We start from the raw sequence: 15834 nt of genomic DNA on the forward strand, positions 1-15834 counted from the left end.
CCTAGTCCACATGTCCCCGGGGAGCAAGCTACCCCTGCCTCCAGCCCTGCCCTAGCCCAGTGCACTGGGAAGGACTCCCGTGTCCCGGCCGTACTGATAAATATGGAAACTCCATCTTTATTGGCTGTATAAACGTCTCTGGTCTGTACATACATTTCTTACATCATAGTGCAGGGCCTGACGGGAGGGCCAAAGGGGAGGCCCCAGCAGCACAACAGCTCACCACCTTTCCCCAAAGCCCTACCCACTCTGTGCAAACCAAGGCCAACAGCTCCTGCTCCTCTTCCTCTCAGGAGAAGCCACTGTGTGGGGCGGGGCCAGGGGTCAAGGGGTGGGAGACACAGGTAAGTGCTGGAATCAAACACTGAAGCAAAACAGGCAGCAAGCTGGGGTGGGGGGTGAGGGCCGAGCTGCCTCTGGGCGCCCTCGGCCAGGGTCCAGGGCTCACAGTCTTGCTGTCACCAGGGTAGGAGAGACACGCTCCGGAGTCTCAGCCTGCATCCCAAGGAATGAGGGACAAGGGTGCCACAGGTGAGCTGAGGATGGGAGCACAGGAAGAGAGGAGCAAGAGCCCCAGGTCCCCACCTCACAGCCCCTCCCACTCCCCTAACATGTAATGGGCACCTATCTGTGTGCACAGCTTGGGGGGGCCGGAGCCTCGGGCTCTCTGTGGGACAGGCGCCTGAGCAGGCAGTGAGGCGGAAAGCTGGCTCTCAGAAAAGAACGGAGACCCTACAGGAGTCTTCTCAGGACAGCAGGCAGTGAAAGGAAACAGAGGGCCCAAGAGAGCCCCCCTAGCCCAGCCAGGGGGGAGGACAGCAGCAACTGGTTCACACGATGGGACAGGGAATGAAAAAGAGAAGAATGCAAGGAGAAATACTGTGGTAAATAGCGGAGGAGGCTGTCTCCACTCGCCCCTCAGCAGAGCCTCACGCCCAAATAGAGGCTGAGACAGGGTGCTCAGCCCTCTCCACTCCCCTGGGCCAGTGGGGAAAGGGGATGCGGGAGCCCACTGGCTAAAAAGTGGGACCCATCGACATTGCAATACCCTTCTATGGGCCTCTTACTGTCCAGCCAGGGACTCGGGCCCAGGGACTGACGACGGGGGCAGCACCAGGGCAGAAACGTGGGCACCGAGGAGCCTGGCAGGGGCCTGGTGTGGTAGGGGCAGAGGGACTATGCGCCCCGTGGGACCTGCTGGGTGAGCAAATCCTCGGGGAACTCAGGAACTGGGTCCTGGTCCTGCAAGGGTGAGGAGAGTGAGGAAGGGCAGGGCTGGGGAGGAGCCCCTAGCCACTCAGTGGATGCAGATCCACTTTGACTTTCTCCCCGCAGCTCAGCATTCCGATGGTGGGGAAGAAGCCCCCAGAGGGCACAACAGCATCCTTCTTCCCGATGATCTTGCCATTCCGAGTGAAGAAAACCTAGGGGCGGGGGTGCAGAACAGAGTGGATCAAGCAGCTCTGGCCTCTCCTCTGAGGATGCTGCACCCCAATCACCCTCGATGCCTAGCACTTCAGCAGACTTAGGGTGATGCGGAAAGTGACCACAAGAGGGCGTCCTGAGGCTGGAAACCAGCCTCCCAACCAGTCTCCCCAGCTGCGCACTCAGGTTACCTCGGAACAGGAAGGCGCCGGCAGCAGTGCCCGCCTTTCCCCTCCCTCCCCCGCCTCCGCCTTCCTCTTCCCACAGGGCCAGGCTTGCTAAGGCCCAAGAACCCTAGGCCGACCCCAAACCTCCCCAACTCACCACCACCTTCCTGCCCTCGTGCTCCGGCTCTATCTCTTCCCCATCTTCTTCCTCCTCCTCTTCCTCCTCTTCCTCTTCGCCTTCCTGGTGCAGGTACATGACATTCCGGACGTTCCGGACGGCCCGGGCAGTCGGGGACAGGATCACCGTGTCACAACTGTCATCACTGTCACCTAGGAGGCCAAGGAACCTGAGCTTTTGTGGTATTGCCCCCACCCCCTGCCCGACCAGCCTGGCTAGGCACCCCCACCCCACTTACCCTCACTGTCCAGAATGTAGTCCCGAGGGAACATGATTCCACAGCCCATAATGTCCCCTTTGTAACAGCGTGGCCCAAAGGGGTCCCCCACGCCACTGCCATGGAAGATCTTCCCATCGTCTGTTGGAGGGAGGGGAGAAGACACACACTTGAAGGAGGGGCTGACTACTCCCCGCAGAGGGCCCTTGCTTGGAGTTGAGCTCCCCTACCTCCCTCTCTGGGCTTGAGGAAGGGAGGGGACAAGAAACAAAGATGGAGAGACAGGAGACAGAAGGCAAGAGGGCACCAAAGACGAAAAGAGACGCAATGTCTGGCCGTTCAAGGGGCTGGGGGCGGGGAGGCACTCCCTCACGGAGTCAGTCAGAGAGGTGAGAGGGGCTGAGGAGGGGAGGGAGAGGTGGGACCAAGAGCTCCTGGCTCCTCCTTTTCTAAAGAAAGCCCTAAAGGAAATCAAGCCGACCAAAAAAAGAAAATGCAGAATCTGCAGGAAAGGCGCAGAAGGAGCCAGCTCAGAGGCCTGGAATGTCCAGTTCGGCCGAGATCCTCCACCCCTGCTCTGCCCCCCTGGCTTTTAAGGCTGGGAGGAAAAACACAGAGGACAGGAAAGCACCACAGCCTGGGAAGGGGAGATGAGGCAGCCGGGGGGGGGGAAGTCTCCCCAGCCAGATGCTGGGGGAATAGCCAGGAAAATGGATGTCCCTGTGCCTCTGCATCCCCCTCAATCCTGGCCACCAGAGGGCAGCCCCTTACTCACCTGCATGATAAGCCACAGACCCTCTGCTCCAGCCAGGGTGCCTGTTCTTGGGATAGTCCTGCATAAAGAAGAAAATCTATGGTACCATGACCAAGAAAGAGGACAGGCAAGAGTGGTGTCTGAACCTTCCGTCTTCTGGAATCGGCTACAACCCAGAAGGCTGCTCACCACTCCCGCGGCCTCTCACACCCTTCAGGCACGCGAGGGTGCGGGGGAAGCATGGAAGGTGAGGAGGTGCTGGCTTTCATGGCCAGGGCTATAGGCTGCCCCCACCCCACATCCGGGCGTCGGTGTGTGTGGTACAGTCACGACCCCTCTCTCAGGTCCTAGGTCATGCAGAGTCTGTACCCTTACACAGCAGACACATACAACTGTGTCCTGTCTCAGGTTAAGAGCCCCGCTGCAGCCTGGCCCCCCTGATCTCCCCAGGAGCTTCCGGCCCTATCCCAACAGCCCCAGGGCTCAGCAGGTAGAAAGTCAGTGCTCATGCCCACCTTCCGGGCCAGCCCCAGGGCGATGTAGCATTTCTCTCCAGGGTCCACAATCTCCACCTCGAAGTAGTGGCTACGCGTGCTGAGTGGGTGCCGGGCCTGGGCCAGCCCCACGTCCACGATGCTCTTGCCCTTGCCCAAGTATTCCAGCAGCTGGAGGGGAAGAGCCGGGGTAGGGAGGTAGTGGGCAGGCCGACACCCGCCCTGGAAACCTGGTCCCAGGGAGTTGGGGACCTGTTTCCCAGGTCTGACAAAAACCCTGGCTGAAAAGCGCAAGGATCCCAGAGTCACAGAGTGGGTCTCAACATTCTAAGCAAGCGTGGGAAAACAGGGATGGGTGGGGTATGGAAGGAGCCAGCGTGAGCAGGAGGACTGGGCCCCTTGCTGGACGCTGTGCCCACCTGCCTACTGAGCCAAAGACCCTTGCCTTGCTTGGGGGAGACAGGGAGGCTGAGCGCCAGGAACCACAGGAGGGGTCTCAAGGCTATGTCACCACTTCCGAGACACTTTGCTGGGAAAAGCCCACCCCAGGGGCCCTGAACACAGAGAAAAGGAGAAGGGACGACTAGGCTGAGAGGAAACTTGACGACTTTCTCAGGGGACCAGCTGGGGACTGGGGACGGGGAGGATGCAGAGGGCGGGTGCCAACTCCAGAGGCTGCGGAGGGGCAAGACGAGCTCAGAGGCCAGTTCTGCCTGGGCCTGACGGAATTTCTCAAGGCTTTTGTTTCACTTGGCTTTGAACAGAGCTGTTCCTGGTTGGGTCAGGGAGGTGCTGAGGGGAGCCAGGGAACCCAGAACGAGCTGCTCCACTCCTCCACCGAATGTGAGGGAGGGGAGCAGGCAGAACAAAGCTAGGAAGGCAGGCTTTCGTGCTCCCAGCCCCTTGCAGCTCTCTCAAGCTGGAGTGGGGGGGGCAGATGACTGATGGGCTCTTGGGGCTCTTCAGACCCACAGTGGTCCTGCCTGGGCATGATGGGGCGGCAACCCCCAACAATCTGGGAGGATTTATTTATCAGTTGTCAGGGTAACAGTAGGGCTATGACTCAACCGCATCCCCTCTTTCTCCCTCACCATCACCTGGGATTCCTTAATCCCTTTTTAATTAGCCAAACTGCCCCTCAAGACTTTCTTCTACCCTCCCACCCCTCCAGCCCTGAAGAAAATACGCGCCCTGGGGACCTCCTCCACTTATCCCTGGCAAGCCTTGGGATGCTGGCCTCTCACTCCCCAGGAACTCCTGCCTGAACAGGAAAGGAATTAGGCTCGCCTGCACCAGCATGGAAGCCTCTGTGCGTCTTCAGCAGAGGCAGGTGCTGCATCCTCACCACCCTCTTCAGAGGAAAGGGAGGGACTTGGTCTCCTCCTCAGCCCTGGATCCCCAAAGCCCTGCCACCTCAAGTCCAGCCTCTCCTCCTCTCCAAAGAGAACTGGAGGTGGCAGGGGGTGGAGGACACCCAGGGAAAAGCCAGAGATGTATGGGAGACCACCGAAATCCACACCCAGGCTCGCTCTTCTCTAATCCCTCCAGCCAAGACCTTACAGCTTTCGGATGACACTGGCTCTTCGATCTATTTATTTCTTGACACTCCATTATAGCACCTGCTTTCCCATCAGAAAGGGGTCCCTGCAGGTCTGATTTACTGAGGATTAATTAAGGCCCACACTGTTTGAACTCTGTCTGCGGTCCTCCATGTCTTCTCTGCTCGGCCTGGGCTCCTCCTCAGCATCTCTCCCCATGAGCTGGGAGGGGTGGGGCTTGATGCACATTAACTAGCTCACACTCCACCCAGTCCGAGCAGCCCCCAGCCCACCCTCTCCACCCAGCATTGCAGAACCGGGTGGGGGACCCCACAGCTGCCCTTGACCCACTCCATCCAACTGGCCTGAGCATGGGAAACACAGTGTTCTCCGCTTCCAGAGCCAAGAGACAGCGGATCCAGATCCTGATCCTTGGGGAAAACCCGCCCAACTGTTCCCTGTGCCTTGGCCGGGCCGAGAAGGGCAGCCTGCAGTTGTGTCTGCGGATAGGGCGGGGACGCTTCCTCACGCTAAAAGGCCAGGAAGAACACACCAACATGAACTGACACCCACCCCACCCTGCCAAGCAGTTCAGACAGCCTGCTGAGAGCCTGTAAGGCCAGGTCCCTGCACAATTTCCCCTCTTCAGGACAGGAACCAGGGGCCAGCCCTGGGGCCGAGTGGTTAAGTTGGTGTGCTCCGCTCCCAAGGCCCACGGTTCTGCCGGTTCGGATCCTGGGCACGGACACGGCACTGCTCATCAGGCCACACTGAGGCGGCGCCCCACATGCCACAGCTAGAAGGACCCACAACTAAAACATATACAACTATGTACTGGGGGGATTTGGGGAGAAAAAGCAGGGAAAAAAAAGAGAAGATTGGCAACAGTTGTTAGCTCAGGTGCCAATCTTTAAAAAAAAAGAGAGAGAGAGAGCAAGGACCCACCCAGCCCTCAGGATGGAAGCCGCCACAAGTCATCTGACCCTCTCTGATCAGAGCTCCTGCTCCTGGGCAAAGTCCTCCCAAGCCCTCCAGAGCCTTCTCAGAGCACTAGTGGAAGGGGTGGGGAAGTCTGGCTCCCTGACGATCCTGCTAAGTACACTGCTCCCTCTGCAGACCAGGGCTGTTAGGAGCCTGGAAGAGAGGGGAGGTTTAGGCCTGGAGCCTGAGATGCTGGTCCCTCAATCTGTGCTTCAGATGCCTCTTTAGTTTGAAAGAAAATCAAATGGACCTAGGTTCAAATCCTAACTCCTATTACTGACTAGCCACTAGCCTTGAGCAAGTGACCTTCCCTTCTTTAAGCCTCAGTTTCTCCATCAGTAAAAGAAGGACACTATTACCTGCCTCTCCTAACATGGGTAGGAAGAATAAATGAAGTGACTGTCGAGTGCTCAGCATGGAGCCCGACACCCAGTGTGTGATCAGTGCACATTTCTGCCGTTCCCTAAATCAGGAAATGGGGGTATACTGGGACTGGCCAACATATTAATGCTCCTGAAACATTACAGTCACCCCAAAGCTACAACAGACTTAAACTACCAATCACAAAAAAGGAAACAATCTTTCCTCTCGGCCCTGACCTCCAACTACAATGGCCACTTCGTCTCCCAGAAGGGGTCACCGTTTCCCTAGGACAGATGACTACTCCCCAGATTAGTCTACCCCAACTGACCAACAGTCCTCCTCCCAGTGTTCCTCCTGGAACAATGCCCATTCAACAGGAATGTTCCCCTGCATCTTTGGAAAGGGTAGAGGGAACCCTTTCCTTGGGGCTCTCAAGCCCCCTGCCTCCGGGCCTCGCTCCCCTCAAATGACGAAAGCCCTCAGAGGCCAAACAAGTGGACTGGATGCCACAGAGCGGAGGCTGCAGAGCAGAGAACAGAGCGCCTCCTGCACCCCACCCCCTCCCACCCCCCTAGGGGTAGGGCCTTCTCGGCCTCTTCTCTCCTGCTGGTACCCGCCCTCCTCTTGCCAGCAGAGACCCTAATCCCTCTTGACAGGAGCAAGGGAGGGCTCAGTGCCCTAAGGGCCTAGAAGCAGCTGAAACAAGAACAAGAACATGCTCCCCACGGCCAGCTCAGGCCCCAACACGGTCTCCTTCTGGGTTGGGTCTGAGAGGACCCCTGGGAGGGTGGGGCCTCACTCACCCCGCTTTGTGTACCAAATTTGTTGCCCCGTCACTAAGGAGTTGTCAGAGGAGCTAGGAACAGGAAACAAAGACAGAATGATTCTAATCCCTGAACTTTACCTCCTGCCCCCCCCTCCTCCACTACCTCACTTTGCAAGGCCTAGGGGCAGGGATGAGGCAAGGGGCAACACCGCCATCCCTGAGCAAACCCTGAGCAGACGTGGGAGCAATTCTTCAACACCCTCAGAGCTCCAGGGAGCGGGGATTCTTTAGGAGGGCAAACTGAGGCCACACGAAGCAGGGGAAGAATTCTACTCAAGAAAGAGCCAGGTCTGGGGCCAGCCCCGTGGCCGAGTGGTTAAATTTGCATGCTCCGCTTCGGCAGCCCAGGGTTTCACAAGTGCAGATCCTGGGCACGGACATGGCACCACTCATCAAGCCACGCTGAGGCGGCGTCCCACATGCCACAGCTAGACGGACCCACAACTAGAATATACAACTCTGTACTGGGGGCTTTGGGGAGAAGAAGAAGAAAAAAGAAGACTGGCAACAGATGTTAGCTCAGGTGCCAATCTTTAAAAAAAAAGAAAGAGTGAGCCAGGTCTGACTATATATAGATACTGAGCTCAAACAAATACAACTGAATATTAACAACTATTGAATCTAGGTAGCGGGTATACGGGTGTTCACTATACTATTTTTTCAACTTTCCGTATGTTTGAATTTTTCAGTTGATATGCTGGAAGAAAAAAAAAGTCAGGAACTGAATTCACTCTTCTTTATGGGAAGAGCCAGTGAGAAGGGAAAAGAGAGGATGATTGAGACTCCAAAACTGAGAGAAAGGGCTAAGAGTACAGAAATTTCAAGGCAGCCAAGAAAACTCACTAGAAGGGCCTCGGGGGAAGTGGGCATTGAAGACCAGGAACTCCGGATCCATCCTGTGAGGGGGCGGGGGGAGAGGAGATGAGCGGCTGCAGCAGAGCGGGCTTGGGGAGAAGGTCCAGCAGGTATTAGATGGTGGGAAGAGGGGGCGGTCAATGGATGACTATCGGCTTAGTCTGCTACTCACTCACTGTCTGACATTTGAACAAGTCTCTTCACTTTTCTCTGGGAAAGTTTTTTCATCAATAGCACAAGAGGATATCTGGGAATGCGTGAGCTGTCACAATGACTAGGGGAGGGGGCTCCTATGTCTGGGAACCAGGGAAGCTAACTGTCCAGCATGTCAAGGAACTGTCTCACCTAAAATGCCAGCTGAGAACTCCTGGCCTGGCTGGCATCAAAGCCTCTCCCAAACCCTCGTGGTTCCAAAGGGCGCTCTACTGGGTACATGATCCAGGGCAGGAGAAACAGGTTCCACCAACAGCAGAGGTCTGCAGCCCCGGGGCAGGGCTTCCCACAGAGGGGAATAGAAAACAGGAAGGGCAAAGAGGAGAAACAACTGTGATAGACATCTTTAGAAACAGGAGGCACAGTCACTGCCCAAATGACCTCTCCCAGGCTCCTCCAGGCTGACACACTCTGATCGCTGGATCAGAAATACTGTCAGAGGGACAAGAGGGAGGAGGCCAAGAGACAAGTGGAGATGAGAGGCCAAGGGGATGGAAGATACCGGGTAAAAGTCACCCTCATTTGAAAGATGAGGTGGCTGGCAAGACTAGAAGAGGCACAGGTCCCCCAAGAGGCTCATGCCCAAGTCTTCCCAGAGAAGCAAGTGCACAAGGAGTAGCTGGCACGTGCCAGCTGTCCCAAGCTAGGGTGAGGGTCTGAGAAAAGAGCCAAACTTAACAGCTTACGTCCAAGGAAGAAAAAAGTCTGAAACGTGGCCTGAGGGCATTCGGGGAGGGCAGAGAGGAAGGAAGGCTATCTATAAATGTCTACAGGATTCTGCATCAATTATAAAAGATTGCCTGGAAGAAGCTGGGAGCAGAGTGGGGACAGGTCCAGGCAGGGAAAGGATGCCAGGAAAAAACTCTTGAGGAGAGGTCAGGGATGAGAGCTGGAACACCGCCCTGGCTCAGTCCCAACTTCAACTCTGTAGATGTTGTCAAAATGATGGTGGAAGCAGAAAAGAAAGGAAAGAGATGAGGGCCAAGGAGTGGGCATCTGAGGCCTCCTGGCTGGTAGCCACTGCAGTCCTTGGCCCCCAGTGCCAGAAGTGGGTGCAGAGTGTCAAAAGCAGCAGGAGGGCACACTTTCTGCCATTCTCCTTGCGTTCGACTCACCTTGAACTCCAGAAGGGAGGAGCCCTGCTCATAATCCACTCCCACCCCCCACTGCTTCTGTTTTGCTATCAAAGGCTGAGTTGAAAACAGCCTGGGTTGGGGTGAGAAGGCCAGAGGGTGGAGAAAAAGGTTGAGTCGGGAGCAAGAGGGCAGCAGAGGGACAATTCAAAGTGGGAGGCTGGAGCAGCCCACTAGAGGTCAGGGCCAGACCCCTGACTCAGCATCCATTCACTCCCAACCCAGCATGAGGCACAGGGGTTAGATATGAAGAATTTCCCAGGGCCGGCCCAGTGGCACAGTGGTTAAGTTCACACGTTCCGCTTTGGCGGCCCAGGGTTCACCAGTTCGGATCCTGGGTGCAGACCTACGCACTGCTCATCAAGCCACGGTGTGGCAGGTGTCCCACATAAAATAGAGGAAGATGGGCACAGATGTTAGCTCAGGGCCAGTCTTCCTCAGCAAAAAGAAGACTGACAGCAGATATTAGCTGAGGGCTAATCTTCCTGAAAAAAAGAATTTCCCTCTCTCAAGGTCCACACACTTCCCAAGAAATCCAGGGAGAGCTTAAAGCAGGTATGACAACAAGCTGTATACAGAAGCAAGCTTTGGCGGGTCAGGGACTCTCACTGACTCTTCATCTGCCTCTCTCCGCATCCTCTACAAAATGCAGGGGAAGACAGGAGAGACTGACATTGACACTCACTCAAAAGATCTCAAAGAACCTTCCTCCACATGAGTGGGACTTGTGACCACACCTGCCCCACAGCACAGTGAACGGAAAGCTTGGGCCAGCTGAGCTGAGACTGAGCCAAAGGGGATCTAGGCATCCTGACGCCAAATCAGCCCGAGCCTCTCAAGGCAGGTGTGCAGGGCAGCAGAGGGCACCAGGGGCCGGAGGAACCACAGAAGCCCAAGGAGAACTACAACTTGTTCTGAAGGAAAAGCAGTGAACCTGAGCTCTCAAATGAAGGGGAAGGGAAGAAGGAGACTCTGCGCTGAGGAGGACACAGACCTGCACTCAAGGAGCCATGTCAGGGCCCCAGGCTACCCTGCCAACATTCCCATTGCCCAAACCCTGCAAAAGACACATCCTCACTCCCCATTCTACACAATCCAGACACACTTAAGTGGCCCCACAGGTGTTCTGCCCAGCCCCCCCGCCCCACTGCCCCTTACTCACAGTTCCGCAGACTCGGACATCATGCAGCCGGCCCCACTCGTCCTCATAACTGTCCACCATCATGACACTGTCGTCCTCACGGCCCAGCTCTGCGTTGAGGTGCAGGCGCACCTCCTCACCGAGGGAGTGCATGCCCACTGCGGGAAACAGCCCGTCTGGGGACATGGGCATGATGGTGGAGCCCACCTGCAGCAGAGGGAGGGAGGGAGGGAGCAGCCGTCTGGCTCACTTTTCCACAGCTCATCTAATTCTCACAGGGCACTTTTGAGATGATGCAACAAATAATTATCACACGCACTGACAGATAGAAAAACAGAGGTACAGAAAAGTTTAAAAAGTTGCTACGTCCTCCTGGCTGAGCACGGCATCCACAGAGCTAGAAGGCAAACACAAGTCTCTTGACTTGCTGCCAGATCCTTCAGGTACATGCGAGTAGGCACTGGAGCAGGAAAGGGCTGAGGTAAGGATGCTACGAGGCAGGGCCTCCCCCCAGGCAATTTCCCAGGGTGGGGATGGAGCTGGGGAGGGGAAGAAAGAGAGCTAGGGTCTTTCTCTTCTATTTGCTCCTTTCCCATCTCTTCCCCACTACGAGTCTCTCTCTGAAGACAGAAGAAAAGGAGAAGTGAAACCAGGAAAATAAAACACAGAAAGGACCCATCCTCAAAAGCATTCAGTCAAAATCCAATGAGGACCTCCAGCTTATCATGCAGCGAGGCCACAATCTCCCCCTCTTTTTTTCTGCTCAAAACCTTCCCGCAAATCACCCAATTCTGTCTCCCACAATTTCTGTTCCTTCACTGCACTAACTCGCCCCTCTGCGTCTATCTTCTGGGCAATGCCCCAGCTTCCCCTGGGCAGGGAAAGTGTCTTCTTCCACATGCAGGAGACTTCAGGAGCATCGGAGGCTGGACTGAAGGAGAAGGGAACTGAGCCTACGGGTCCCTAGGCAAGCCCCAGCCAGCAGACTTTTTCTTATTACTCCCATGAATCCTTGGACAGCTTCAAGCCACTTATGTCCCACCCAGGATTTCCCACTCACCCGCTTCCCATTTTTGGTGAAGAAGATCTGGGCGGTCTGCACATCAAAGGACACAGGCTCAATGCCACAGCCAATCCGGTCCCCGGAGTTGCACTTTGATCCAAACTGGCGGCCCTTGGCCCGGCCATTGTACAGCCTGCGGACAGAGCAGCACAGACACAGGACCCGAGCCGGACCTCCCAACTTCTCCCCTGTGCCAACAGCCAAGGCCTTGTCTCGCTGCTCCCAGTCACTCAGCCATGGCATCCACCTATGTCCTCGCGCGTGCTCCACCCTCCCCTCTACGTCTGCAAACCTCCAAGAGTAGCCATCAGGAAAGTCCTGATCAGAAAAGTCTATGAAAATACCCCAAGATAGGTGTAGGAGTGGCCAAAGCCACCCTGAGGTAGGCCTTCCTATCTAAGATTCCCGAATCCACAGAGTCAGCTTCCACAGGGGGCAACTCACTTGCCATCATCAGCATGGTAGGCCACAGAGTCGGGCAACCAGCCAGGCTGGTGATCCAAGCTGTAGTACTGAGGGACCAGCCCCACAGCAATGGTGCCCCGGACCCCACTGTCCACGATAGACACCTGGAGGGAGGAGAGCGGGGCACGTTTAGCAGGAGGGGGAACGGATGAATTGCTGGGAATGCAGGAAGGGGAGTCAGACCTCAAAGGGGGCTGAAGCTCAAAGAGACAAAAGACATGGGAATCAGAGAGGGACAGGGCACTCAGAGGGAGAGCTCGGCAGAGCGGGGCCTATTTTACCATAATTATCCAGAAAATGGTTTCCAAGCTATGGAAAAAAGAAGGGAGAGGAAGTAGATACTGGGCTTGGGTAAGGGCATGGGAAAGGAGTGGGTCAAAGCCCACCTAGGTGAGGGGCAGGAGAGCAGAGGGACAGGGTGACAGGACCCCAGGGCACCTGTCTCTCAGATTAGGCACAACACTATCCTGTGCCCTTTTCCCAGCCAACAGGACAGCCCTGATGGAAAATTACAAGGACCAGATCAAGAATCTAGTAAAAGAGCTCCTTGGGGCTTAAAGATCTCACCCCCTGCTCTGCCCACCCACTATCTTGATCACCTCAAAATAATTGCTGTCCTTGGTGAGGGGTCGAGAAGCCACGTAGCAGCCAACTTCACCGGAGTTTCCATGATAACTAAGGAGGAATGAGGGGGGAGCTCCATTAGCAGCCTAGCCCAGGAGTTGGAGGGAGGGCCTCAGCATCCCCAACCCCCACCCTGCGAGGGCCAGCACAGGAGGATCCATCAGGCCACACTTCAGGACGTCTGCACAGACACCACAACAAGATACTTGAGGTCGCCCACCCCTCCTGCTGCCTCCAGCCAGGGTCCAACCCACACCAGACCAACGCAAGCCGGGCTTCTTCATTTCCGGGAGGAAAAGAATGCAGAGCCTCCCTTGGTTGCCTATTAGGGGTCTCACAACCCTGTCTAACCTCAATCCCTCATGCTGCAGCTTCGGCCCTTTTCCTCTGGCTCTGTCCTCAGCGGAGCTGGAGAACGGCTGGTCTCTATCCTCTGTACCAAAGCCCTTCGTAGATTGGAAGACAGTTATTCAGTCCCCACTCCTCAGCTTTCTTGTCTCCAGGCTAAATAGTACTACTTCCTTCCCCCTTCAGGGACAACTTTGTGAGAAAACTAGGCTCGAAGGACTCAGGGAAGGGGTTTGGGCCAGAAAAGAAAGTGAAAACAAACAGAAACACACAAACCAAAAGGAGTGGAAGATGGCGGGCAGGACGGACTACAGAACTGTCCTTCCTAAAACAGGAAAGCCACTGCCTTTGAAACGGCCACTCTTCACCAAACTCGACCCTGAGATGCAGGCAGGAGACCCAGACACCCCACAGACCCACTGGAGTCCTCTCAACAAGGCACTCGGGCAACTCTGAGACCTCAGCAGGCTCCCATCCCTGACATCAGTGATTCCAATGCGGACCAGGACAGCGGCCCAGAGACCAGGTGGGAAGGAGCGCAGGGCGGAGCAGCAGCATGTGCTCCCTGGGAAAGGCCTCCAGGATCAACAGCAGCCTCCTCCCAGGGCAGGGGAGACAGTCCTCTGCCTCTGAAAGAGCCTCTTTTCATCTCTGAGATCCGGCACGGAAAGGAAAATGTGGATGCACTCCCCTAAACTCACCTCAAAGTGTCTCCATCTACAAGAATGTGCTTGAACCTCTCCTGATACCGGAAAGCCCGCACCTCTCGAATCTCCCGAATCCGCCGGCGCCAATTCAGAAACCGGTAGTGCAGGTTGAGGTCATCCATCTTGTTCATGAGAACAAACCTGCCATGGGGAGAAGGCCACTGAGGGGACAGCAGGACCCTGAGCAAAACACTGCAGCATGTTCGACCCAGAATGCAGAGAGGGCCCTGCACTTGAAGCCAGTTGCCCAGGTTGACCTCAACAACCCCCATCCTCATCCTTTCGCTCAGCAAATATTTGCTGAGCTCCAACTGTGTGCACTGTTCCAGGTGTAGGGATACAGCCATGAACAAGACAGGTGGGGTTCCTGTTCTCAGAGCACTTTCATTCTAGTGGGGCAGGCATAACAGAAAGGACAATGTCAGACAGTGGAGGAGAAAACAGAGCGATGCGAGAAAGAATAATGGGTGACCGCTAGCTAAAGGACCCTTTGGATAGAGTGGACAGAGAAGGCCTCTCTGAGGAGGTGACATTCGAGTTGAGATGAGAAGGAGCCAGGCATGTGACAAGCCCAAGAAAGAGCATTCCAGGCAGAGGGGACAACCAGGACACAGGTCCTGGGGTGGAGCTGGCATGGTAGAGAAATAGAAAGGCCAGGGTGGCCGGCGTGTAGGGAATGTGATGGAGAATGTACAAGAAGAGGATGGGAAGAAGGCAGGGGCCAGATAAGAGGCCCTACAGACCTTCTTAAGGAGCTTGGATTTTATCCCAAGTGTGATGGGAAGCCTCTGGAGGGTTTTAAGCAAGAAAATGACATGATTTTAAGGTTTATCAGATCTTAAAGATCATTCAGGCTGTTGGTTGGAGAACTGATCATACGAGAAACAAGAGAAGCGGCCAACAATTCATTAGGGGTTCAGATGAGAGATGGCATCCGCTAAGACGGCAGCAGTGAAGAGAGACAGGAGTAGGATGACTCCAGTATTTAAAACACCAACAGTGCTAACACATGAATGAATGAATAAATTTTTCCTGGGAGTTAAAAGTGAGAAGAAGGGGAGGGACTTTTCTCCTCCCATCCCCCAAACCCTAGGAGAGGGGTTCCACCATGGCCTGACAGTCACTTGCACACAGTAGGTGCTTAGAAAGCCTTAGCGGGGCTGATTTCAATCCCAATGCGCATGTCACGCCCTTCTGCAGCAGCTCCGAGCCACCACGTGGCCCAGAGGGTAGGCACCTGCGGACAGCCCTCCCGGGCGCTCGGCCAGCCCTCGACGCCAGCGAGAACCCGGACGCCAGACCTACGGCCATCTCTCGCCTGGAACCCCACAGCCCGGGCACCAGCGAGTGGCGGCCACACTGGCCCCGCCTCCGCCCCGGGCACGGCCTAGTCACTCAAACGAGACCCGGGGGCCAGGGGGCCTGTCCGGTCAGTGTGACCGCGCCCAGTCTCCCCAGGCCCCGCACGGGCCCAGGAAGGTCCCCAGGGAGGAAGCCCAGCGACCGGAGCGCAAGGCCCCGCCCCTGACCCCAGCCTCCGCCCAGGACCCCCGCCTCCCTCCTCAGGCTCCGGGGAGACCCGAGGCCTCGGGACCCCGCCCCGATCCCCGCCTACCGGGGCCGCCGCGTCCTCCTCATCCATAGGCCTCTCAGCTCCGCACACTAGCTCTTCGGCCGCCGCCACCACACACATCCGGGTCCCCGCCCTTCCTACGCTCCCCGAGGCCCGCCCTCCGCACCCACCGCTGCCAATCCGAAGCGGCCTAGGACGACAGGCACCTGCAGGAGCAAATCGGAGGACGCAGGCCGGTCGGGCGCGGCCCGGTGAACCGAGTACCTAGCGCGGGGCAGGGGCTTGTGAGCCCGAGTGTGAGGAGGCGGGAGGCGGCGACGTGGCGGCGCGGACGCCGCCCTGGGCGTCCGGGGCGCTGACAGGGCGGCCCAGGGGCGGCTCCTGCGCCGGGCGGGGCGGGCGGAGAAGGGCGCTGCACACTAACACCGCGAATGTGCCCTGAGCGCTCGTTCCGTCCCAGACGTGATGCTAAAAGCTTTGTAGGATGTCCTTTTATTCCACTCAACCACCTTATGAAATGAATCGTATTATTATCTCCTTTTTGCAGATGAAGAGCGTGAGGCTGGCCTCCATAGCTCGCGCGCTTAACTGTCACCATATGCTTTATATTCTCCCGAGTTCCTTCCGCTTCATGTCACTTCTCGTTCATTCTGGGGAGGACATTCCCCGTTCCAGGAGGAGAGAACTTCGGATGCAGAAAGCACAGTCGTGTTGTTCAGAAGCAGAGGGGTTTGGTGTGACTTGAGGAAAGTTAGGCCGGGGTCATACT

The 15834-nt window shown here is 56.4% G+C and overlaps 1 protein-coding gene across 1 annotated transcript; it reads right to left on the reverse strand.

The window, feature by feature from the left end:
* Positions 1-91: 91 nt before the first annotated feature.
* On the reverse strand, positions 92-15363 carry SPRYD3 (SPRY domain containing 3). Its single transcript, XM_014847493.3, has 11 exons — positions 15108-15363; positions 13487-13633; positions 12413-12488; positions 11793-11917; positions 11346-11481; positions 10307-10492; positions 3257-3406; positions 2763-2820; positions 2009-2128; positions 1750-1922; positions 92-1424 (listed from the first exon to the last, which is right to left on the reverse strand). Exons 1-11 carry the CDS (start codon positions 15128-15130, stop codon positions 1290-1292), a joined length of 1329 nt encoding a protein of 442 aa, XP_014702979.1. The 5' UTR covers positions 15131-15363; the 3' UTR covers positions 92-1289.
* Positions 15364-15834: the final 471 nt, after the last annotated feature.

This window comes from Equus asinus, chromosome 22, assembly GCF_041296235.1.
Source record: "Equus asinus isolate D_3611 breed Donkey chromosome 22, EquAss-T2T_v2, whole genome shotgun sequence".
Taxonomy (NCBI): domain Eukaryota; kingdom Metazoa; phylum Chordata; class Mammalia; order Perissodactyla; family Equidae; genus Equus; species Equus asinus.

What these genes read in the sequence shown, in the direction of transcription:
- SPRYD3 (XM_014847493.3), bottom strand. Translation starts at nt 15,130, where the DNA reads ATGAGGAGGACGCGGCGGCCCCG. An exon ending in GTAGATGGAGACACTTTGAG is followed by an intron (nt 12,489 to 13,486) that starts GTGAGTTTAGGG and finishes ATTCCTCCTTAG; the next exon opens with TTATCATGGAAACTCCGGTG. An exon ending in AGGACAGCAATTATTTTGAG is followed by an intron (nt 11,918 to 12,412) that starts GTGATCAAGATA and finishes TCCTCCCTCCAG; the next exon opens with GTGTCTATCGTGGACAGTGG.